This window comes from Salvelinus sp. IW2-2015, linkage group LG22 (assembly GCF_002910315.2).
Source record: "Salvelinus sp. IW2-2015 linkage group LG22, ASM291031v2, whole genome shotgun sequence".
NCBI lineage: Eukaryota > Metazoa > Chordata > Actinopteri > Salmoniformes > Salmonidae > Salvelinus > Salvelinus sp. IW2-2015.
In genome coordinates this window covers 1,555,824-1,580,968 of record NC_036862.1, presented here as the reverse complement: position 1 = coordinate 1,580,968, position 25,145 = coordinate 1,555,824, and the positions used below count along the sequence as shown (strand labels likewise).

Here is a 25,145-nt window from a genome sequence, read left to right as displayed (position 1 = left end):
ATATGGCTTCTCCGTGCATCAGGACTGAGCAGCTACGTCTGGTAAATCGCGGGAAGGGTTGTTTGTCAATAACTGCTGGTGCTCGATGTTTAATACTGAAGAAGTCTTGAGGTATTGCTTGCCTGAGGTAGAATACCACATGACAATTTACCAAGAGAGTTCTCATCTATATTATTCGTAGCCATCAATTAAACACCATAAACCGATGCTAAGATCACTCAGCAAGCTGTACAGGGCCATAAGCAAACAAGAAAATGCTCATGCAGAAGCAGCGCTCCTAGCCGCCGGGGACTTTAATGCAGGGAAACTTAAATCCGTTTTACCTAATTTCTACCAGCATGTCACGTGCAACTAGAGGAAAAGAGAAAAAAATACATATAAAACTCTAGGACACCTTTACCCCACACGCAGAGCTCTCATTCACCCTCCATTTGACAAATCTGACCCTAATTCTATCCTCCCGATTCCTGCTTACAAGCACCAACTAAAGCAGGAGGTACCAGTGACTTGCTCAATACGGAAGTGGTCAGATGGAGCAGATGCTACTTGAATGTTTTGCTAGCACAGATTGAAATATGTACCAGGATTCATCCAATGACATTGAGGAGTATACCACCTGTCAGTCAGTCATCAGCTTCATCAATAAGTGCATCGACGACGTCATCCCCACAGTGACTGTACGTACATAACCCAACCAGAAGCTATGGATTACAGGCAACATTCGCATCGAGCTAAAGGCTACAGCTGCCGCTTTCAAGGAGCGGAATACTAATCCGGACGCTTAAAATAAATCCTGCTATGCCCTCAGACGAACCATCAAACAGGCAGGGTCAATATAGGACTCCTACTACACCGGCTCTGACGCTCGTGTGATGTGGGAGGGCTTGAAAAATATTACTGACTACAAAAAGGGAAAGCCAGCCGTGAGCTGCCCAGTGACACGAGCCTACCAGACGAGCGAAAAGCCTTGTGCTCGCTTCGAGGCAAGCAACACTGAAGCATGCATGAGAGCACCAGCTTTTCTGGACGACTGTGTGATCACTCTCCATAGCCGATGTGAGCAAGACCTTTAAAACAGGTCAACATTCACAAAGCCTCGGTGCCAGACAGATTACCGGGACGTGAACTCAAAGCATGCACAGACCAACTGGCAAGTGTCTTCACTGACATTTTCAACCTCTCCCTGACCGAGTCTGTATTACAGACCACCATATTCCCTGTAAAGCTGATATTTTGGTTAAAAGACTTACATGCATGGCGCAGTCTGGCCCACCCACACCAGACACGAGCTAGCTAATTTATCCTGGGATATTAGTTATTAGATGTTAGTTTACCTGAAATGCTAAGTCCTCTACGCTGACAATTTATACACAGATTAAACGGTAATCCGAATTTGTTTCTAGTCATCTCTCCTCCTTCCTTCAAGCTTCTTCAGACTTTATATGGCGTTTGGCAACCAACTTTAAGGTGCGTTATCACAACCGACTGGATTCTGTACCTGAGTTCTTTCAATCACCTCTGTAGGTGTATGCTCCTAAAAACCAAATGAGGAGATGGGAGAGGCAGGACTTGCAGCGCGTTGAGTCACAAATAGAACCAAGTTCTATTTTAGCACCTGGCTACACAGACGCTCGCGAGCAGTGTGGGTGCAATGATTGAATAACATGTATACATTTATTCTCGAGCACGTGACACGGTCTGGTCAGCATGTTAGGTCGCAATATACCACATTACATCTAATACATATATTTTTTAAACATTACAAAAGCATGGCCATCAGTTTTTTATTTATTGCGGGGGCAAAACATATTTTGGCTGTTAAAAAATAAGCGGCTGGTAGATTTTTTCATGGTGGACTGTTTACAGCATGAGTGGTCGTGAGCAGGTGCACTTGTTTTGAGATCAAAGCGAGAGCTGCATGTAGCCACGTGTGAACATTTTGTTAATATCCTTTGCAAGTTATTAGCCCAGTTATAGATAATTTGTAGTCAACAATAGGGGAGTGAATGCTTCCTACAAGAGCACAAAATGTGTACATTTCTAAACATCTTTGAAAAGCGAGTGATGAGTGATGCAGTGATGTATTTTGAGACAGGCTTGAATAAGCTAAGTAGTCAATAGGCAGAGGGTAGCATAAGATGTCTGATTCTCTGTAATAATGTTATGGGAATAAAAATGCATTTTACTTTGTGAAGTGGTTTCTTGCATCAAACAACCACAACATTTTCAGTCACCTTGTCTGAAGGACGAGTGCATAAACAGGTTAATGTCAAGCCCAGCATGTTTTTTTCAAAAGCCTTATGGAATGTAGGCCTACATTGAATACCACACACTAGCTGCTGCGGCGACCATATTACCACCACACTAGAGGTCACGAGTCATGAAGGCAGTCAAATTCCATGTGAACGTTTAATCACGGTAATTAGGCTTCTCCAAGCTGATGGTCATTAGTAGCCTACCAAACTTGCTAACTGCCTGGTACTCAGCACTTTATTTTCACTCCAATCATTGACGTCAATACAAATGTGTTCGAAAATCAAACACTTGAGAGCCTATGAGCTCATTTTGCACCACATTTCTATAGACTATGCAATAGCGTGAGAAAAAAAAGAGTGATGGCCTCTACTAAAAAGGAGGATCCCATCAGCTTTCTATAGGCTAGCCCTACTGTATTTATTTCTCAACTTTCCTAACATTAAAGCACATTGTTAATCTTAACAGGAGTATAGCCTACCTGGCTGGCATGAATATGAACCACGGGAAAAGCGTCCTCCATTCACTGTAAGCGCATAGACATGCATTTCCCCCCGCTGCCCCAGTTTCAAGACATGTGCATGATAATGGTCCTTTAGGAAAGTATTCAGATGCCTTGACTTCTTCCACATTGCTACGGTACAGCATTACTCTAAAACAGATTAACTAAAATAAAAAAGCATTCTACACACAATACCCCATAATTGCAAAGCAAAAACAAATTTAGACATTTCAGCTAATTTAGTAAAAATAAACAGAAAAACCTTAAGTATTCAGACCCTTTCCTATGAGACTCAATTTAGCTCCGGTGCATCCTGTTTCCATTGATCATCTTTGAGATGTTTCTACAACTTGGAGTCCACCTGTGGTAAATTCAATTGATTGGACATGATTTGGTAAGGCACACACCTGTGTATATAAGGTCCCAGGGTTGATAGTGCATGTCAGAGCAAAAACCAAGCCACGAGGTCAAAGGAACTGTCCGTAAAGCTCCGAGACAGGATTGTGTTGAGGCACAGTTCTGGGGAAGGGTACCAAAAAAAATAAAAAATATGTCTGCAGCATTGAAGGTCCCAAAGAACACAGTGGCCTCCATTCTTAAATGGAACAAGTTGGAACCACCAAGACTCTTCCTAGAGCTGGCCGCCCGGCCAAACTGAGCAATAGGTGTAGAAGCGCCTTGGTCAGGGAGGTGACCAAGAAGCCGATGGTCACTCCGAAGCACTCTTAGCAGTTGATGTTACTCTTCAATAACACAGACCCCAAAGCAAATCAGGGGGAGGAAAATAGGTTTATTCAAAGAGAACAAATCATGCGGGGAGGTAGATGTTCATTCTCCCCTGTGCTTCGCTCCTGTGATTCTCTCCACAGAACAAAGGGACAGGATGTAGTTTTATAACCCAGCCCTAGCCTGTAATTGACCAATTTGAATTCCTTGCAATAAAACTGGGCCAATGGCTAAATAACAAGTATCCTATTTCAGGTTCAATGTATAAACAATTCAGACCAATGAGAACTTGCCATGTAGCTAGGAGTCCAGGACTGAAATTTCTCCCATGTCTCTGACTCATTGATCATTAATCCCCTATTACAGACAAACCACTATTTCCATTGATCGTTAGTACGCCTGAATTTTAGTCCTCTTGACCTTTAGTCCTCTACATTGTAAGAATATTTTGAAGATAAATACACAACTCCACCAATCAGGCCTTTATGGTAGAGTGGCCAGACGGAAGCCACTCAGTAAAAGGAACATGACAGCCTGCTCGAAGTTTGGCAAAAAGCACCTAGACACTCAGACCATGAGAAACAAGATTTTCTGGTCTGATGAAACCAAGATTGAACTCTTTGGCCTGAATGCCAAGCGTCACGTCTGGAGGAAACCTGGCACGGTGAAGTATGGAGGTGGCATCATGATGCTGTGGGGATGTTTTTCAGCCACAGGGACTGGGAGACCAGTCAGGGTCAAGGCAAAGATGAACGGAGCAAAGTACAGAGAAATCCTTGATGAAAACCTGTTCCAGAGCGCTCTGGACTTTAGACTGGGGCGAAGGTTCACCTTCCAACAGGACAACGACCCTAAGCACACAGCCATGACAACGCAGGAGTGGCTTCGGGACAAGTCTCTGAAAGTCCTTGAGTGGCCCAGCCAGAGCCCGGACATGAACCCGATCGAACATCTCTGAAGAGACCTGAAAATAGCTGTGCAGTGACGCTCCACATCCAACCTGACAGAGCTTGAGGATCTGCAGATAACAGCGGGAGAAACTCCAAAAATACAGGTGTGCCAAGACTGTAGCGCCATACCCAGGACTCAAGGGTGTAATCACTGCCAAAGGTGATTCAACAAAGTACTGAGTAAACGGTCAGAATATTTATGTAAATGTGATATTTCAGTTATAAAAACCTGTTTTTGCCTTGTCATTATTGTAGATTGATGAGGGGGGAAAAATGATTTAATCCATTCTAGAATAAGGCTGTAAAGTAACAAAATTTGGAAAAAGGTGTCTGAATACTTTCCGAATGCACATTTTTAAATTTGGGGTCTGCTTGATGTATATATTTTTTTAAATGGGGATTCTGAACTACCATGATTTACGTTGGCCTTAGTTGATGATCACTTTTACTAGATTTATGACATATTTTAGCCTCACTCCCTAATCTTAACACCCACCACCTCTACTTTTTAGATAAAACCTGTCTCCCCTCAGTTAAGACTACAGAATATTCTGCTATAGTAATTTCGGACCATTCCCCCCACATTATGCCTAAGCTCTTACTCCGAACAGAAGAAAATAGTAGAATTGGAGATTTAACAGGACCATATTGTCTAACAAAGAAATCTGTGACTTTATTTCAACCAACAGATGTATTCATGACGACACGTCTCCCTCTCTTCTTTGGTAGAGTTCCAAAGGTGTATTACGGGGAAAGAATTTCTTACAATGCTCATTATGGTGAAACAAAGAACTGAAACTTCAAGAACTACTGGACTTAATCCTGGCAATAGGCCGCCAATATACAACTTCCCCATTCCCTGAATTATACGCAAAGGCGCTAAAACTTCAAACTCAATTTAACCTACTTTCCACTGATAAAGCAGAGTTTCTGTTGCAACGAACAAAGGGGACGTACTTCGAATATGGTGACAAGGCCAGCCGCCTTTTGGCACACCAACTAAGAACGCTTAAAATCTCATCTTATTTCTCAAGTATATGACTCTTCCCATAATATTGCAAGTGATCCCTCTAATATTAATATAACTTGTAATTTTATTCAAACCTCCACAAATCCAAACCACCATCAGATAATACAGCTATGGACAACTCTTTAGATATTCCATCCATTGATACCTAAGTTATGGACATGAGTAAAGTTCTGGATAACCCTCGGCATCTAGATGAGATAAGGGTCTAAAGTTAACGCAAAATGGCAAGGCCGCAGGACCTGATGGCTTGCCCCTACATTTTATTTTATTATCCGATCAGCTTGCCCCATTACTATTAGATATGTTCACCGACTCAATAGCACAGGGCCCCCCCCCGATGCCAATTCAAGCCTCCATCTCACTAATACTCAAGATAAAGATCCGGTGGAATGTGGTGGATATAGGCTCATTTCACTTTTGATTGCGGATGTTAAACTATTAGCTAAGGTTCTAGCATGCCGGCTGGAACCCTGCCTTCAGGATGTCATATCTGATGATCAAACGGGTTTCATCAAAGGCCGACAACTGCTTTCCAATGTACGCCATCTTTTGAACATTATACTCGCTCTCCATACACCAAAATCATTGTTTCTCTTGATGCGGAGAAGGCTTTCGACCGGGTGGAGTGGGATTATTAATTTAAGATTTCGGGAAGATTTGGTTTGGGGTCTATTTTCATCTCATGGATACGTCTGCTCTATTCTACTCCTACGGCTAGCGTACACACTGACTCAACATTGAAAATAATTCCCTCTCCAGAGGGACCCGTCAAGGGTTCCTTACGTCCCCGCTCCTGTTTGCACTTGCGATAGAACCGCTTTCCTTGGCCTTAAAATCCTCATCATTCTCTGGAATAAACCAAGCTAATGAAGAAGAAAAAGTGTCACTGTATTCAGATTATCTACTATTATAAATCACTAACCCTGTGAACGGTCAATAACATACAGCATATTTTAAACACATTTGGATCACTCTCAGGTTACAAAATGAACGTTTTCGGTCAACCCCGCTGCCAAGCAAATTCCCCCTGGAGCACTGCCTTTGTCTGTCGCCCTCTGGTTTTTCCTATTTATGTGTGAATACAACACATTCTCTGGCTATCCTCCATAAAACTGACTTTGCAATTCTAGTCACACAAGTTAAAGCAGACTCTGCCTCGCTCCTTAGCTGGCAGAATCCAATCTAAAACATTTTACCTAGGTTTCTATACCTTTTTCAATGTCTTCCAATCATTCTGCCGGAATAATTTTACACCAATTTGGATAGATTCAGTAATTTTTATCTGGTCAGGCAAATCACCTAGGATACGTAGAGCAATACTTCAAAGAATTTACTGCTTTACTTTTGGGCAGCCAATACACAAAATGATTGTCTGGTGTAATGCGCCAAGTACCAACTGGCGCTCAGAAGCACACTTCTGCCAATTATCCTCCCTTCCTGCTCTTACTTGTGCCCCACTGTCCTGGTTTCCTTCAAATTATACTGGAAACCCCATTGTGCTCTCTACTTTGAAGATCTGGAGACAATTGTCAACATTTTAGACTTTCTGCCCCTTCTCTTCTAAGCCCTATTTGTAACAGACAGCTATTTTTATCCTCAACTCGACCAGGTTTGTTTCGTGGCGAGAGAGAGGTTTGGTATGTTTCAAAGAAACACGAGCAAAGGAAATTGGACCGGTGGGAATCTGTCCTTTGATCTGATGAGTCCAATGTGAGATTTTTGGTTCCAACCGCCGTGTCTTTGTGAGACGCAGAGTAGGTGAACAGATGATCTCGGCATGTGTGGTTCCCACCGTGAAGCATGGAGGTGGTGTGATGGTGATGGGGTGCTTTGCTACTGACATGGTCAGTGAATTATTTAGAATTCAAGGCAAACTTAACCAGCATGGCTACCACAGCACTCTGCAGCGATACGCTGTTTTTCCACAGGACAATGGCCCAACACACTTCAAGGCTGTGTAAGGGCTATTTGACCAAGGAGAGTGATGGAGTGCTGCATCAGATGACCTTGCCTCCACAATCCCCTGACCTCAACCCAATTGATATGGTTCGGGATAAGTTGGACCGCAGAGTGAAGTTAAAACAGCCAACAAGTGCTCAGCATATAACCAGGATGTTTCACATCCGGACGTGATTGGGAGTCCCACAAGGCAGCAAGTCCCATAGGCAGTCATTGTAAATAAGAATTTGTTCTTAGCGGACTTGCCTAGTTAACTTCTCTAGGGTAGGGGGCAGCATTTTTACGTTTGGATGAAAAACATACCCAAATTCAACTGCAAATTCAACAGTTACTCATCGCCAGGAGATAAGATATGCATATTATTAGTAGATTTGGATAGAAAACACTCTGAACTTTCTAAAACTGATTGAATCATGTCTGTGAGTATAACAGAACTTATTTAGCAGGCGAAACTCCAAGGACAAACCATTCAGTTTTATTTTTATTTTTTTTGAGGTCACTGTCTTTTCAATGAGCTTTCATTGGGAAACCAGATTAAGCAACTTGCTTGCAGTTCCTACGGCTTCCACTGGATGTCAACAGTCGTGAGAAATAGGTTGAGGTTATTCCTTTGTGTAATGAAGAAATACGGCCATCTTGAAGTCGAGGCACTCCTGGTGTCCTAGACATACGTTTCAATCAAACAGAAGGCATGCTACATATCGTTTTAATCCTGTATTGAACACATATCATCCCGTCTTAAATTTGATCGATTATTAACGTTTAAAAAAATACCTAAAGTTGTATTACATAAGTAGTTTGACATTTTTGGGCAAAGTTTACTGGTAACCTTTGATATATTTTGTCGTCATGTTTGAGCAAGTTGGAACTGGTGTTTTTCTGGATCAAACGCGGACATATATCGACGGAATTAATCGAACAAAAAAAGGACCATTTGTGATGTTTATGGGACATATTGGAGTGCCAACAACAGAAGCTCGTCAAAGGCATGAATTATATTTTTACTTTGCGTTTTGTGTCGCTCCTGCAGAGTTGAAATGTTCTCTCTCTTTTGTTTACAATGGTGCTATGCTCAGATAATAGCCTCGTATGCTTCCGCTGAAAAGCCTATTTGAATTTTGACACAACCAGTGTAGCTTTAATTTGGTATCTTTCATGTGTGATTTAATGAAAGTTTGATTTTATAGTAATTCATTTTAATGTGGCGCTATGCATTTTCTCAGGCTTTTTGCCAAGTGATACAGTAGCATCTTGCCTAAACTCAGATTTTTGGATATAAATATGAACTTTACCGAACATAAAATATATGTATTGTGTAACATGAAGTCCTATGAGTGTCATCTGATGAAGATCAAAGGTTAGTGATTAATTTGATCTCTATTTCTGCTTTTTGTTAATGCTCTCTTTAGCTGGAAAAATGGCTGTCTAGTTCTGTGACTTGGCTCATACCTTACATAATCGTTTGGTGTGCTTTGGTCGTAAAACCTTTTTGAAATCGGACACTGTGGCTGGATTTACAACAAGTGTAGCTTTAAAATGGTGTAAAATACTTGTATGTTTGAGGAATTTAAATTATGGGATTTCTGTTGTTTTGAATTTGGCGCCCTGCAGTATCACTGGCTGTTGATGTGGGACGCTAAAGTCTCACATACCCTAGAGAGGTTAAGTGAAGGTTAAATAAAATGAAATAACATGTGGGAACTCCTTCAAGACTGTTGGAAAAGCAGCCAGATGAAGCTGGTTGAGAGAATGCCAAGCGTGTGCAAAGCTGTCATAAAGGCAAAGGGTGACTACTCTGAATATCAATTATATTTTGATTTGTTTAACACTTTTTGGTTACATGTGTTATGTCATAGTTGACATCTTCACTATTATTCTACAATGTAGAAAATCGTTTTTTTTTTAAGAACCCCTTGAATGAGTAGGTGTCCAAACTTTTGACTGGTACTGTATATGTACATATGTATATTTATATATTATTTCAAATTGTATATTTTATATGCATATTGCTTTTGTTGTTAAGGGAAGGGAGGCGTTTCAACAGGTATATGAGGATAAAAGGATGTATCTGTTCAATTTGTATTTCTTTTCATGTCCAACTAAAATAAATATGTATAAAAATAAAAATGCGAATTTGGCAGTATGTCCAACTGGCTTCACAACCGCAGATCACGTGTAACCATGCCTGCCCAGGACCTCCACATCTGGCACAAACAAAGAATTTCTGCACAAACTGTCAGTAACCGTCTCAGGGAAGATCTGAGTGATCGTCGTCCTCACCAGGGTTTTGACCTGCCTGCAGGTCGGTGTCGTAACCAACATCAGTGGGCAAATGCTCACCGACGCTGGCGAAGTGTGCTCTTCACGGATGAATCCCGGTTTTAACTGTACCGGGCAGGTGGCAGACAGCATGTATGGCATCGTGTGAGCAAGCGGTTTGCTGATGTCAACGAGTACCCCATGGTGGCGGTGGTGTTATGGTATTTGCAGGCATTAGCTACGAACAAAATTGCATTTTATCGATGGCAATTTGAATGCAGAGATATCGTGACAAGATCTGAGACCCGTTGTCGTGCCATTCATCCGCCACCATGTTTCAGCACGATAATGCACAGACCCATGTCACAAGGATCTCTACACAATTCCTGGTAGCTGAAAATGTCCCAGTTCTTCCATGGCCTGCATACTCACCTGACATGTCACCCACTGAGCATGTTTGGGATGATCTGGAGCGACGTGTACACTAGCGTGTTCCAGTTCCCGCCTATATCCTGCAACTTCGCACAGCCTTTGAAGAGTGGGATAACATTCAACAGCCTGATCAACTCTATGCGAAGATGTGTCACGCTGCATGAAGCAAATTGTGGTCACTCCAGCTACAGAGTGGTTTTCTGATCCACGCGCCTACTTTTTATTTTCTTAAACCCATCTGTATTCCCAGTCATGTGAAATCCATAGATTTGGGCCTAATACATTTTATTAAATTTACTGTATTCCTTAATGAACTTTAACTCAGTAAAATCTTTGAAATTGTTGATTATTGAATTTATATTTTTGTTCTGTGTATGAAGTGGTTTGTTAATTTAAACCTGTTCTATTTTTGCCTCAAAACCGGGGCCAGTTCGGTTTGAGAGGAAATGAGGAAGCAAGGATGGCATCTAGTAACATTTTCAGACACAGCCAAGGGGTGACAAACCCTCATTCTGGAGATCTACCCTCCAGATTTCGCACAAACCCTAATCTAGCACAACCAAATTTTCTAATTAGCTGCTCCCCAGAACCTCAATTAGCTGAGCCAGCTGTGCCAGGTTAGGGTTGGCGCGAAAGCCTACAGTGTAGTTCTCCAGAAAAAGATTTGGCCTGGACGTTGGACGGGCAGGAACAATAAACACACTAACCTCGCCCCGTTTCTTATGAAGCTCTGTCAGCTCCTCCTGGTGCCTGATTCGCATCTGGGCCATCTCCTGCTGTAGGTTGTCGCTGCGACTCGAGTCCGCCCCCGGGCTGAGGAACCAAACACAAATGGTTAGACAAGGTCACAAGCAAGGTTAGTGCTATCCGGGATTCTTGGGAAATCCCTACCCTAACCCAACCATAACCCTTACCTAACCGTTTCAACGTCAATGTGGTGACTAAGATTTGAATGTCAAGGATCCCATTTAGACTCTCACAAGCAAGGGATTTCTGGACCACCATCCCCTCTAATGCAAACAACGGTTCATATAACGCCAATGCCCACTTCTAAATTAACCTCTATCCCTAGGCACGAGGGTAGATCTGAAAATACTGGAGTGGATAGGTATAAGCAATATGGTAGTAGCTTGGCTTCGCAACACACACAAACAAGTTCAAAGGTCAAATCCTGGGGAGGCCTACCTGCCGTCATGTCTGTTCTGAAAGTCATATTTGTCCGACTGGTATCTCTCTGAAAGAACAGCCTGTAGATCGGACTTCTCCAAGAGACGGTTATCTGAGACAAACACAAAAAGGTACTTTAAAAACACACTTTCTGGGATAACTGCACAGGCAGCAGAACTAAAAACCAGTCAATCAATAGCATCTTGAGCACTGAGACATGGTATGGGCACTAACATTGGTGGATGATCTCCTCGAAGGCCTGCCTCTGCACACGGTCCCTCTGCTTCAGCTGCTCACCGACGTGCCTCTTCCATGAACACTCCACACGACGTTCTGCCATCACCACCTGCACACACACCCACCAATAAGTTAATACATCCGTCACAGCCTGTCTCGTGAACCCATTTCAGGAGAAATTACTGGCAAAAGCATCTAGGCACACCACAGCTTCCAATATTAAGTAATAATATATCAAGTAAATCTGAAATCTTTCAAAATGCCATACATGCGGACCAAACCGCTCACGCATTTTGATTTCGTACCCCCACACTAGACACGATCAGGACATGTAGGTTGAAATATCAAAACAAACTGAATTATATTAATTTGGGGACAGGTCAAAAAGCATTAAAGATTTATGGCAATTTAGTTAACTAGCTTGCTGTTTGCTAGCTAATTTGTCCTGGGATAAACATTGGGTTGTTATTTTTCCTGAAATGCACAAGGTCCTCAACTCCGACAATTAATCCACAGATAAAACGGTAAACCGATTTAGTTTCTCGTCATCTCTCCTCCTTCAGACTTTTTATTTTGGACTTAATACGGCGGTTGGCAAACTAAAGCATTACTACAACCTACCGGAGTATACCCATGATATTTTTCTTATACCTATCCACTCCAATCCTTTCAGATCTTCTCGAGTGCCTAGGGGATAGAGGTTAATTTAGAAGTGGGCATTGGTGTTATAAGAAACGTTGTTTGCATTAGAGGGGACGGCGGTCCCGAAATGAAACACAAGGGTATATGCTCCTAAAAACCAATGAGGAGATGGGAGAGGCCGGACATGCAGTGCGTTGCATGTCACAAAAAAAACAGATTTCTATTTTAGCGCCGGGCCACCCGGACACTTGCTGATGCCCGCAGGTAGCGTGGGTGCAATGACTGCAAAATAAATGCACACATGCATGTAATTCAACGCTCGCGGAAGTGACGTGTCCGGTCTGGTCAGCATGTTAAGTGGAATATCAATACAAAAAAAATACACAAAAATATAAAACACAGACTAGAGCCAGACAGAAAGAGGTGAAGCGACAGGGTTTACTAAGCCCAAAAATCGGTCCACGAAAATAAGACCACGAACTGAGGAGTTTTGTATGGCGGTCAATGAGAGTCAAATTAAGTCGACAAAAAATGGAAATGCCAATTTGCTATTTGATCAAATAGAAGTTTTGTAATGGTTAGGTTATTCATTTCTTAATAGGGGGGGCGCTGTTTTCACGTTGGGAAAAAATCGTGCCTAAATTAAACGGCCTCGTAGTCTGTTCTAGATCATACAATATGCATATTATTATTACTATTGGATAGAAAACACTGAAATTTCTAAAACTGTTTGAATTATATCTGTGAGTAAAACAGAACTCATTTGGCAGCAAACTTCCATACAGGAAGTGAAAATTCTGAAAATGGGGCTCTGTCAGGGCCTGCCTATTCAACTGGCTTATATTTATGGATCTGTATGCACTTCATACGCCTTCCACTAGATGTCAACAGGCAGTAGAAGGTTGAATGGGTTGTCTAGCTTGATGTGAGGCCGAATGAGAGCTTTTGGAGTGACAGGTCCGCTCTTTTGTCAGTTTTCAACTGCGCACAGGGGAACTTCACATTGTCTTCTGAAATGCGTTACATATACACAACGAAATTCTCTGGCTCTGATTTTATTGGATACATATGAGAAAAACATCATAAAGTAGGATTTTCAACCGAGTTCGACCAGTTTATTCAACGTTTATTGGGAATTTTTGAATTTTTCGTTCCAGGCGCAAAGATTTCTTGGACATGTGCCCTCCACATGGCTAGCCAAAGTTGCTAATTCGACAGAAGAAATGGACATTCTAAAACAAAACAACGATTTATTCTGGAACTAGGACTCCTTGSACAACATTCTGATGGAAGATCATCAAAAGTAAGAGAATATTTGTGATGTTATTTCGTATTTTTGTGGAATATGTTGGCTCCAACAAGGCGGAGAATAGGTGAGCGCTGTCTCACAATATTGCATGCTGTATGTTGTACTAACGTTATTTTTAAAAATCTAACACAGCGGTTGCATTAAGAACCAGTGTATCTTTCATTTGCTGTACAACATGTATTTTTTAGTAAAGTTTATGATGAGTTCTTTGGTTAGATTAGGTGACTGTCCAAAATATCTCCGGACATTTTGGTGCATTGTGGCTACGTATTCACAATGTAAAACCACGATTTGCAGCTCTAAATATGCACATTTTCKAACAAAACATAAATGTATTGTATAACATGATGTTATAAGACTGTCATCTGATGAMGTTGTCCAAAGGTTAGTGATTAATTTTATCTCTATTTCTGGGTTTTGTGAAAGCTACCTATGCGGTGGAAACATGGTGAAAACATGGCGTTGTGTGTTTGGCTACGGTGGTGAGCTAATATAAATACATAGTGTTTTCGCTGTAAAACATTTTAAAAATCGGAAATGATGGCTGGATTCACAAGATGTTTATCTTTCATTTGCTATATTGGACTTGTGATTTCATGAAATTATATTACATGATATCCCTGTCGCGTTAGGCTAAGCTATGCTAGTCAGCTTTTTTGATGAAGAGGATCCCGGATCCGGGAGAGAGAAGCGGTAGAGGTTTTAAGAATGCACTGATGTGGACGCACGTGGCATTTCATCAACGGAATATAATGTACTTATATCAGAGTTGTGCCTGTTGTTCAAACTGGTACAGTTGAAGTCGGATGTTTACATACACTTAGGTTGGAGTCATTAAAACTCGCTTTTCAACCACAAATTTCTTGTTAACAAACTAGTTTTGGCAAGTCGGTTAGGACATTTACTTAATCATGACAAGTAATTTGTCCAACAATTGTTTACAGACAGATTACTTTACTTATAATTCACTGTATTCCAATTCCAGTGGGCCAGAAGCTTACATACACTAAGTTGACTGTGCCTTTAAACAGCTTGGAACATTCCAGAAAAGGATGTCATGGCTTTAGAAGCTTCTGATAGGCTAATTGACATCATTTGAGTCAATTGGAGGTGTACCTGTGGATGTATTGCAAGGCCTACCTTCAAACTCAGTGCCTCTTTGCTTGACATCATGGGAAAATCAGAAGAAATCAGCTAAGACCTCAGAAAAATAAAACGTAGACCTCCACAAGTCTGGACCATCAAATTTCCAAACGCCTGAAAGTGCCACGTTCATCTGTACAAACACCATGGGACCACACAGCCGTCATACTGCTCAGGAAGGAGATGCTTTGTCTCCAAGAGATGAACGTACTTGTGTGAAAAGTGCAAATCAATCCCAGAAAAGCAAAATGACCTTGTGAAGATGGAGGAAACCGGTACAAAAGTATCTATATCCACTAGAGGTCGACCGATTAAATCGGAATGGCCGATTAATTAGGGCCGATTTCAAGTTTTCATAACAATCGGAAATCGGTAATTTTGGACGCCGATTTTACCTTTATTTAACTAGGCAAGTCGGTTAAGAACACATTCTTATTTTCAATGACGGCCTAGGATCGGTGGGTTAACTGCCTTGTTCAGGGGCAGAACGACAGATTTTTACCTTGTCAGCTCAGGGATTCAATCTTGCAACCTTACGGTTAACTAGTCCAATGCTCTAACCACCTGCCTCACGAGGAGCCCGCCTGTTACGCGAATGCAGTAAGAAGCCAAGGTAAGTTGCTAGCTAGCATTAAAAATGTATCTTACAAAAAACAATCAATCATAATAACTAGTTATAGTAAACATGGTTGATGATATTACTAGTTTATCTAGCGTGTCCTGCGTTGCATATAATCGATGTGGTACGCATTCGCGAAAAAGGACTGTCGTTGCTCCAACATGTACCTAACCATAAACCAATGCCTTTCTTAAAATCAATACACAGAAGTATATATTTTTAAACCTGCATATTTAGCTAAAAGAAATCCAGGTTAGCAGGCAATACTAACCAGGTGAAATTGCGTGCAATGAACGCAAGAGAAGTGACACAGAGTCAGGGTATATGCAACAGTTTGGGCAGCCTGGCTCATTGCGAACTAATTTGCCAGAATTGTACATAATTATGACATAACATTGAAGGTTGTGCAATGTAACAGGAATATTTAGACTGATGGATGCCACCCGTTAGATAAAATACGGAACGGTTCCGTATTTCACTGAAATAATAAACGTTTTGTTTTCGAAATGATAGTTTCCGGATTCGACCATATTAATGACCAAAGGCTCGTATTTCTGTGTGTTATTATGTTATAATTAAGTCTATTATTTGATAGAGCAGTCTGACTGAGCGATGGTGGGCACCAGCAGGCTCGTAAGCATTCATTCAAACAGCACTTTTGTGCATTTTGCCAGCAGCTCTGCTGTTCAAGCCTATCAACTCCCGAGATTAGGCTGGTGTAACCGATGTGAAATGGCTAGCTAGTTAGCGGGGTGCGCGCTAATAGCGTTTCAAACGTCACTCGCTCTGAGACTTGGAGTAGTTGTTCCCCTTGCGCTGCATGGGTAACGCTGCTTCGAGGGTGGCTGTTGTCGATGTGTTCCTGGTTCAAGCCCAGGTAGCGGCGAGGAGAGGGATGGAAGCTATACTGTTACACTGGCAATACTAAAGTGCCTATAAGAACATCCAATAGTCAAAGGTATATGAAATACAAATCGTAGAGAGAGAAATAGTCCTATAATTCCTATAATAACTACAACCTAAAACTTCTTACCTGGGAATATTGAAGACTCTTGTTAAAAGGAACCACCAGCTTTCATTTGTTCCCATGTTCTGAACAAGGAACTTATACATTTGTTTTTTTACATGGCACATACTGCACTTTTACTTTCTCTGTTTTTGCATTATTTAAATCAAATTTTACATGTTTCATTATTTATTTGAGACTAAATAGATTTTTATTTATGTATTATATTAAGTTAAGTGTTCATTGAGTATTGTTGTAATTGTCATCATTGCCTATATATATATATATATATATATATATATAAATAAATAAATATTGTCCGATTAATCGTATAGTCTTTTTTTGGTCCTCCAATAAATTGGTTTCGGCGTTGAAAAATTATAATCGGTCAACCTCTAGTAACACCTGCAAAGGATCGGTACAAAGTCGCTGGACCAGACAGGACTGGCAAAAAGTGCTCTTCACTGACGAGTCGCGGTTTTGTCTCAATAGGGGTGATGGTCGGATTCGCGGTTATCGTCGAAGGAATGAGCGTTACACCGAGGTCTGTACTCTGGAGCGGGATCGACTTGGAGGTGGCGGGTCTGTCATGGTCTGGGGCGGTGTGTCACAGCATCATTGGACTGAGCTTGTTGTCATTGCAGGCAATCTCAATGCTGTGCGTTACAGGGAAGACATCCTCCTCCCTCATGTGTTACCCTTCCTGCAGCCTCATCCTGACATGACCCTCCAATGCCACCAGCCATACTGCTTGTTCTGTGCGTGACTTCCTGCAAGACAGGAATGTCAGTGTTCTGCCATGGCCAGCGAAGAGCCCGGATCTCAATCCCATTGAGCACGTCTGGGACCTGTCAGCTCGGAGGGTGAGGACTAGGGCCATTCCCCCCAGGAATGTCCAGGAACTTGCAGGTGCCTTGGTGGAAGAGTGGGGTAACATCTCACAGCAAGAACTGGCAAATGTGGTGCAGTCCATCAGGAGGAGATGCACTGCAGTACTTATTGCAGCTGGTGGCCACACCAGATACTGACTGTTACTTTTGATTTTGACCCCCCCCTTGTTCAGGGACACATTATTCAATTTCTGTTAGTCACATGGAACTTGTTCAGTTTATGTCTCCATTGTTGAATCATACATTCAAATATTTACACATGTTAAGTTTGCTGAAAATAAACAGTTGACAGTGAAAGGGGGTTTCTTTTTTTTGCTGAGTTTAGGTAGGTGTAAAGTGACTACTCAACAGCATAGATAAGACAGTAGCAGCAGCGTGTGTTAAAGTGTGAGGCATCAATGTGCATGTGTGCAGGCTCATGTAGTGTGTGTGGTGGGGTGTCAGTATGTGCGAGCGTGTGGGTAGAGTCCAGTGTGTATGCATAGAGTAGGTATAATAGTGCAAAAAAAGGGTAAATGCAGGCAGTCCGGGTAGCCATTTGATTCGCTATTTAGCAGTCTTGTTTAGCAGTCTCATGGCTTGGGGGTAGATGCTGTTAGGGTACTGTTGGTTCCAATTGCCATGAGGTAGCAGAGAGAACAGTCTATGGCTTGGGTGACTTGAGTCTGAAAAAAATGTTGGGCCTTCCTCTAACACAGCCTGGTAAATTAGAGGTCCTGGATGGCAGGGAGCTCGGCTTGCTAAATCATTTGCCAGAGAAGTAACAACGTCATGTGGTGTTGGTGAAAGGCATAACCTTCCGATTGACTGCGCAAACAAGCACTATACACAATCATAAACAGCTAATTAACCTGTCAACTTTGAAGATTATGGTAGCCCGTTCTGGTCTAGCTAAGATACTGTTAGCAAGCTAACGTTTACTAGCTAAAATTACGCCACAAATGCCTCCTACATTAACTAGCTATTAGCCAGCTAGTTAAAAATACCTAATGTTAGTTTATGTAGCTAATGTTTGCTAGCTAACGATGCATATGTACAGTTTTAATTATACAAAGTTGTACGTTTCGTCTATAGCACGACAAGCTAGTTAGCAGTCTATCTGCTAACGCTAGCTAGCTTGCAAGCTATGTAGCTATGTTTTCAAACACGCAGTCATTAGCTAGCGTGATAGATAGCATCAAGAGGAATGGAAAATGTTAACTTACGTTCGCTAGCTAGCGTAGGTAGTTCCACATCCACTCAGATCATGACATTTAGTCGTTTTCAGCTGCTTACTTGTGCTAAATTGGCGTTAGTTGATGTTTTGAAAAAAGTTTTCCTATTTAAACCACATAGCTAGCTTGTGATACCTAACAGCCAGCTAGCAAACGGTAGCGAATTAAGACAGTCGATATTCATCAGCCGAGACGAGCCAAAACTATTTATAAAACAAACAGAAAATCATCTCGGATTGCACATTTCGGTCACAATAAACCAGGTGTAGGTACAACTTCTTCTTCTGTGAGTTTTATGGCGGACTACATCCCAAAGATATGTATTGGCGCCACCAACTGGACGGGTTTAAAAAAAGGGGGAACAAATCTAATCCATACTTGATAGAGTAACGAATTTAATCCACCCAAATAAAAATTGTAAATTGACCAAAACAAAACTCCCACTTCGTCCTTCTTTCAAATCTCCATATCTCCCTTCTCAGGCTGTAGTAGCCTGTCTAGCTCACAAACTAGAATCAGGGCGCCTGTCACATGGTGACATGATATCATTGACGTGACGTGCAAATGAGCGATAGAAAACCGATCACACAAATGTCACCAATCCGATTTTTTTTGTGCGGGCGCCCCGCGCCGCCCCCGGCAAGTTGCCGCCCTGGGCGGCTGCCCATGTTGCCTCTACCTAAATCCACCACTGCCTATCCACCACCATGGACATATCAGGAGCACCATTCAAACCCTCAACCCTTTTAACAGCTGCTGCTTATGAAATGCTCTGGACAACCTTAACTTTGGCCACATCATTTTCTTCCACCCTTCAAAAGACGTGGTTTCATGGTTCCCACCACAATTGCAACATGTTACATTTTCATCACTTTTATAACACATGATATGATCTTTTCCACAACTTGGACATCTCAGTTTCTCCCTTCTACAAACACTTGCAACCAAAAGCTTTACAATGATCACACTGCATTGGTCGTGGGATAAATGCTCCGACTCTGTAGTTGATATACCCAAACTGCACTTGAGTAGGGAGAGACTCCATTTCAAAAAACTAAAGAACAGATAAACTCTTCACTTTTTCATCATTCACCACACGATTCATCCAACGTGCATCAATCACTCCCGGAATTCATATTTTTAATTTCTTCAACATCGACTTCCCACGAGACGCCAGATATAACCCCTTGAGGGGTGACCTGTTCCGAAGAGACACATACGATACGTCAAACTTATAAAATCGGGTGAGACGCAACACATGTTCCTTCTGTTCCGCAGAAGTACAAAAATCAAATCAGCCCGCCTCTCGTGATCCTCACAGCCTTCACTTCACCCATTACACTCTCCACCAGTTTGAATAGCTCAAATGGATTCTTCAAGAGTAGTATTTCGATCAGCTGCTCCTCATTAACAAACCATACTCGTACAAGATACGAAGGGACATTTTCAGCACTGTGCTCCATTTTCCATTATTTTGGACAATACTCCAATTCTCCTTGATTCTAGCGTCATTAGAATCACAATCCACTTCAATGTCCGCTTCCGCCATCTTTCCCACAATGTACTGATGCTCCTTGGTAGGTCGAGCACAGAGCTATACAATCACCATAGACAAACATTGGCAGTAGAATGGCCTTACTGAAGAGCTCAGAGACTTTCAACATGGCACCGTCATAGGAGGCCACCTTTCCAACAAGTCAGTTTGTCAAGTTTATGCACTGCTAGAGCTGCCCCGGTCAAATGTAAGTGCTGTTATTGCGAAGTGGAAATGTGTCGGAGCAACAATGGCTTAGCCGCGAAGTGGTAGATCACACAAGCTCAAAGAACAGGACCGCCAAGTGCTGAAACCGAGTACCAAACTGCCTCTGGAAGCAACATCAGCACAATAACTGTTTGTTGCCAGCTTAATGAAATAGGTTTCCATGGCCGAGCAGCCGCACACAAGCCTAAGATCGCCATGCGCAATGCCAAGCGTCAGTTGGAGTGGTGTTAAGCTTGCGGCCATTGTACTCTGTAGCAGTGGAAACGTGTTCTCTGGAGTGATGAATCATGTATCACCATCTGGCAGTGCAACGGATGAATCTGGATTTGGCGGATGCCAGGAGAATGCTACCTTCCCCAATGCACAGTGCCAACTGTAAAGTTAGGTGGAGGAGGAATAATGGTCTGGGGCTGTTTTTCATGGTTCAGGCTAGGGCCCTTAGTTCCAGTGAAGGGACATCTTAACACTAAAACATGTCAAATAAAGTTATACTTTTGAATCATCTGTCCATAGAACATTCTTCTAGGTGCTTTTTGGCAAACTTGAGTCAACATTTTGGACAACATGGGTCCCATTATGCCTGGCGAAAACCAATCCTTGCATTCCACAGTAAGAACCTTCTTCAAGTGCAACTGCCAACACTATAGTCCAAAGGGATACATTCTAATTTTGCCTCTCTCCATGTTTCCCTTTCCTGCATGTACCCGTTCTCCTGCATGTCTTCTCTACCTTGCATGTTTTCCCTTTCTTATCCAAGACTGCATGCCGGCCTCTCTTCGTTTCATTGATGACTCTAATGACCTTGGGGATGTAAAGGACTTGTCAATTGTAATGACTGTAAAATAATGTTGTGCTTTTGGAATTGTTCCCGTTCTGACTCTTTGTGTAATATACAGTACCAGTCAAAAGTTTGGACACACCTATTCATTCAAAGGTTTTCTTTATTTTTACTATTTTCTAAATTCTAGAATAATATTGAAGACATCAAAACTATAAAATAACACATATGGAATCATGTAGTAAAAAAAAGTGTTAAACATATTTGAGATTCATATTTGAGATTCTTCAAAGTATCCACCCTTTGCACACTCTTGGCATTCTCTCAATCAGCTTCATGTGGTAGTCACCTGGAATGCTTTTCAATTAACAGGTGTGCCTTGTTAAAAGTTAATTTGGGGAATTTCTGTCCTTAATGCATTTGAGCCAATCAGTTGTGAGGTGACAAGGTAGAGGTGGTATACAGAGGATAACCCTATTTGGTAAAATACCAAGTCCATATTATGGCAAGAACAGCTCAAATAAGCAAAGAGAAACAACAGTCCGTCATTACTTTTAAACATGAAGGTCAGTCAATCCAAAAAATGTCAAGAACTTTGAAAGTTTCTTCAAATGCTATGGTGAAACTGGCTCTCATAAGAACCGCCACAGGAAAAGATTACCCATAGTTACCTCTGCTGCAGAGGATAAGTTCATTAGAGTTACCAGCCTCAGAAATTGCAGTCTAAATAAATGCTTCACAGAGTTCAAGTAACAGACACATCAACATCAACTCTTCAAAGGAGAATGGATGAATCAGGCCTTCATAGTTTAATTGCTGCAAAGAAACCACTATTAAAGGACACCAATAATAAGAAGAGACTTGCTTGTGCCAAGAAACATGAGCAATGGACATTAGGCCAGTGGAAATCTATCCTTTGGTCTGATGAGTCCAAATTTGAGATTTTTGGTTCCAACCGCTGTGTCTTTGTGAAACGCAGAGTTTGTGAACAGATGATCTCTGCATGTGTGGTTCCCACCGTGAAGGTGTGATGATGTGGGGGTGCTTGGCTGGTGACACAGGGATTTATTTAGAATTCAAGGCACACTTAACCAGCATAGCTACCACAGCATTCTGCAGCGATACGCCATCCCATCTGGTTTGCGCTTAGTGGGACTATCATTTGTTTTTCAACAGGACAATGACCCAACACACCTCCAGGCTGTGTAAGGTCTATTTGACCAAGAAGGAGAGTGATGGAGTGCTGCATCGGATGACGTGGCCTCCATAATAACCCGACCTCAACCTAATTGAGATGGTTTGGGATGAGTTGGACCGCAGAGTGAAGGAAAAGCAGCCAACAAGTGCTCAGCATATGTGGGAACTCCTGCAAGACTGTTGTCAAAGCATTCCAGGTGAAGCTAGTTGATGCCAAGAGTGTGCAAAGCTGTGATCAAGAATCTAAGATATAAAACACTTTTTTTGTTTACTACATGATTCCATATGTGTTATTTCATAGTTTTGATGTCTTCACTATTATTATACAATGTAGAAAACAATTTAAAAAAAGAAAAACCCTTGAATGAGTAGGTGTTTCCAAACTTTTGACTAATACTGTATATGCTAGTTGAATGTAGAAATGGAAGTTGTAAAAGCTAATAATTGTTGTTATATGTCTTATTTGTTTTGTAATTCCCGTTCGATTTTGATGAAAGTAACCCTGAAATGAACGTTACATAATGTTATGGTTATGATAGCGATTTCAATGTCTTCATTTTCAGGTTTGAATGAGACAATGTATTACCCTAAAATTGTTCTTATAATAAAGTTATTGTTTTATTAATATTATATCACTTGTTTATGTCTTTCCTTATCATATGTAAGACTAAATGCTATTTGTAATTTATGTTAGTGGAGGTGCGTATTTAATATACAATTCAAATAAAGTATGTGACCACAAAACATTCCATAGAAGTTTAGAAAAAAAGGTATTCTGATTTCAGATGATCAATGCTTACAAAATAAGGAAGACTCAAAATGCTCAGTTTTTCTCTCTCATCATTAGAACGTTTTGTAAATGGCAGTTTTTTTGGGGAGAAAAGCATTGATTTTCGAATAAGATACACATTTTCACAGGTGTTTTTTCTTGACTGATTACAATTTGATTGATGTGGTGCTATTGTATGTTTCTCAGATTTTAAAATATATTTACTGTTTTCATATAAGGTTTGACACCAGCAAATTTCTCTAATTTATTCACACCGAGGTCACGGTCCACAAAAATGTTTTACATTGCGCCAGGCAAGAAAGGGTTTAAACGTTCTGATAATGGAAGTGAACATTTAGCCTATTCTGGGAAAGTACATTTTTTGGTTGCGAGGAGGTTCTGAGAACATTTTACTATAGTCCCCTGAAAGTTTTCCTGAAAGGTTTTATCAACATTCTAAGAATGTAAATTCTAGGTTATTTGAAGGTAATTAAATAATGTTCTTAAAACATGTTTCAATAAGACTTTTAATAACACTGCTAGCTTGGGTTAAATTTGGCAAACTCTAGCCACAGATAGGACACATGGAAATTAATTGAGTGAGTTCCCATGTTCTCGCGCACAAGTAAAACCCTCCATAGTCCATTTCTTTTGATTTTCCCATGATGTCAAGCAAAGAGGCACTGAGTTTGAAGGTAGGCCTTGAAATACATCCACAGGTACACTTCCAATTGACTCAAATGATGTCAATTAGCCTATCAGAAGCTTCTAAAGCCATGACATAATTTTCTGGAATTTTCCAAGCTGTTTAAAGGCACAGTCAACTTAGTGTATGTGTCACGCCCTGACCTTAGAGATCCTTTTTATGTCTCTATTTTGGTTTGGTCAGGGCGTGAGTTGGGGTGGGCATTCTATGTTTTGTGTTCTATGTTTTCTATTTCTGTGTGTTTGGCCGGGTGTTGTTCTCAATCAGAGGCAGCTGTCTATCGTTGTCTCTGATTGAGAACCATACTTAGGTAGCCTTTTCCCACCTGTGTTTTGTGGGTAGTTGTTTTCTGTTCTTTGTGCCTGCACCAGACAGAACTGTTTCTGTCGTGCTCTTTGTTGGTTTTGTTATTCAGTGTTCAGTATTATTAATAAATCATGAACACTTACCACGCTGTGCTTTGGTCACCTTCAACAGACGACCGTTACAGTATGTACACTTCTGACCCACTGGAATTGTGATGCAGGGTATTATAAGTGAAATAATCTGTCTGTAAACAATTGTTGGAAAAATTTCTTGTGTCATACACAAAGTAGATGTACTAACCGACTTGCCAAAGCTATAGTGTAATAACAAAAAATGTGTGGAGTGGTTGAAAAATGAGTTTTAATGACTCCAACCTAAGTGTATGTAAACTTCTGACTCCAACTGTACATATGAAGTGGGTAAAACAGTATGTAAACATTTTTAAAGTGACAGTGTTCCAAATTACAGTGTTCCATGTCTATGTACATAGGTAGCAGCATCTAAGGTGCAGGGTTGAGTAACCGGGTGGTAGCCGGCTAGTGACTAAAGTTCAGGGAGACGTAGTGGGCGGAGACCGATTTGTGGTGACTCTTTAACAGTCTGATGGCCTTGAGATAGAAGCTGTTTTTCAGTCTCTCAGTCCCAGCTTTAATGCACCTGTACTGACCTTGCCTTCTGGATGGTAATGGGGTGAACAGACCGGGGGTCGGGTGGCTGAGGTCCTTGATGATCTTTTGGCCTTAGGGGTCAAGCTGAATTTCTTCAGTTTCCTGACGTTGAAGAGGCGCTATCGCGCCTTCTTCGCTACACTGTCTGTGTGGGTGGATCATTTCAGATTGTCAGTGATGTGTACGCCGAGGAACTTTAAGCTTTATACCTTCTCCACTGCAGCCCCATCGATGTGGATGGCGTGCTCCCTCTACTGTCTCCTGAAGTCCACGATCAGCTCTTTCATTTTGTTAACATTGAGGGAGAGGTTATTACCTCTGGTAGCCCATCATGCGCATTCAACAGAGGTTATCAGCACTCAGTTCCCTCTTCTTACACCGTCATGTAACATAGTCCCCCATCTGACTCCACACTGCAATAACAATTCGCTAATTGCCAATGTCAGGCTGGGTCTGTAGCTCTAAGGCTACATTTAGACAGGCAGCCCAATTCCCATCAGATCATTGTCAGAGCTGATCTGATTGGTCAAAAGACAGAATTGGGCTTCCTGTCTAAATGCAGCCTATTTAGCCAATAATTAAAATGAACGTTTATTAACTAGCTTGTAAAGTCTCTAAGTG

The 25,145-nt window shown here is 41.5% G+C and overlaps 1 protein-coding gene across 3 annotated transcripts in view; it reads right to left on the bottom strand.

Annotated features, from left to right (window-relative positions):
* atg16l1 (ATG16 autophagy related 16-like 1 (S. cerevisiae)) overlaps positions 1-18,736 on the bottom strand; it is a 53,011-nt gene extending 34,275 nt beyond the window's left edge. The window contains exons 1-4 of one of the 3 annotated variants that reach the window (XM_024014264.2): positions 18,330-18,736; positions 11,513-11,624; positions 11,297-11,390; positions 10,819-10,924 (exon numbers count right to left, since the gene is read on the bottom strand). In XM_024014264.2, coding sequence (XP_023870032.1) covers positions 10,819-10,924; positions 11,297-11,390; positions 11,513-11,618 — 306 coding nt within the window. In that variant the 5' untranslated portion in view covers positions 11,619-11,624; positions 18,330-18,736. The remainder of the gene's footprint in view (positions 1-10,818; positions 10,925-11,296; positions 11,391-11,512; positions 11,625-18,329) is intronic. The other 2 variants (XM_024014265.2, XM_024014266.1) reach the window with 2 other exon arrangements.
* Positions 18,737-25,145: the final 6,409 nt, after the last annotated feature.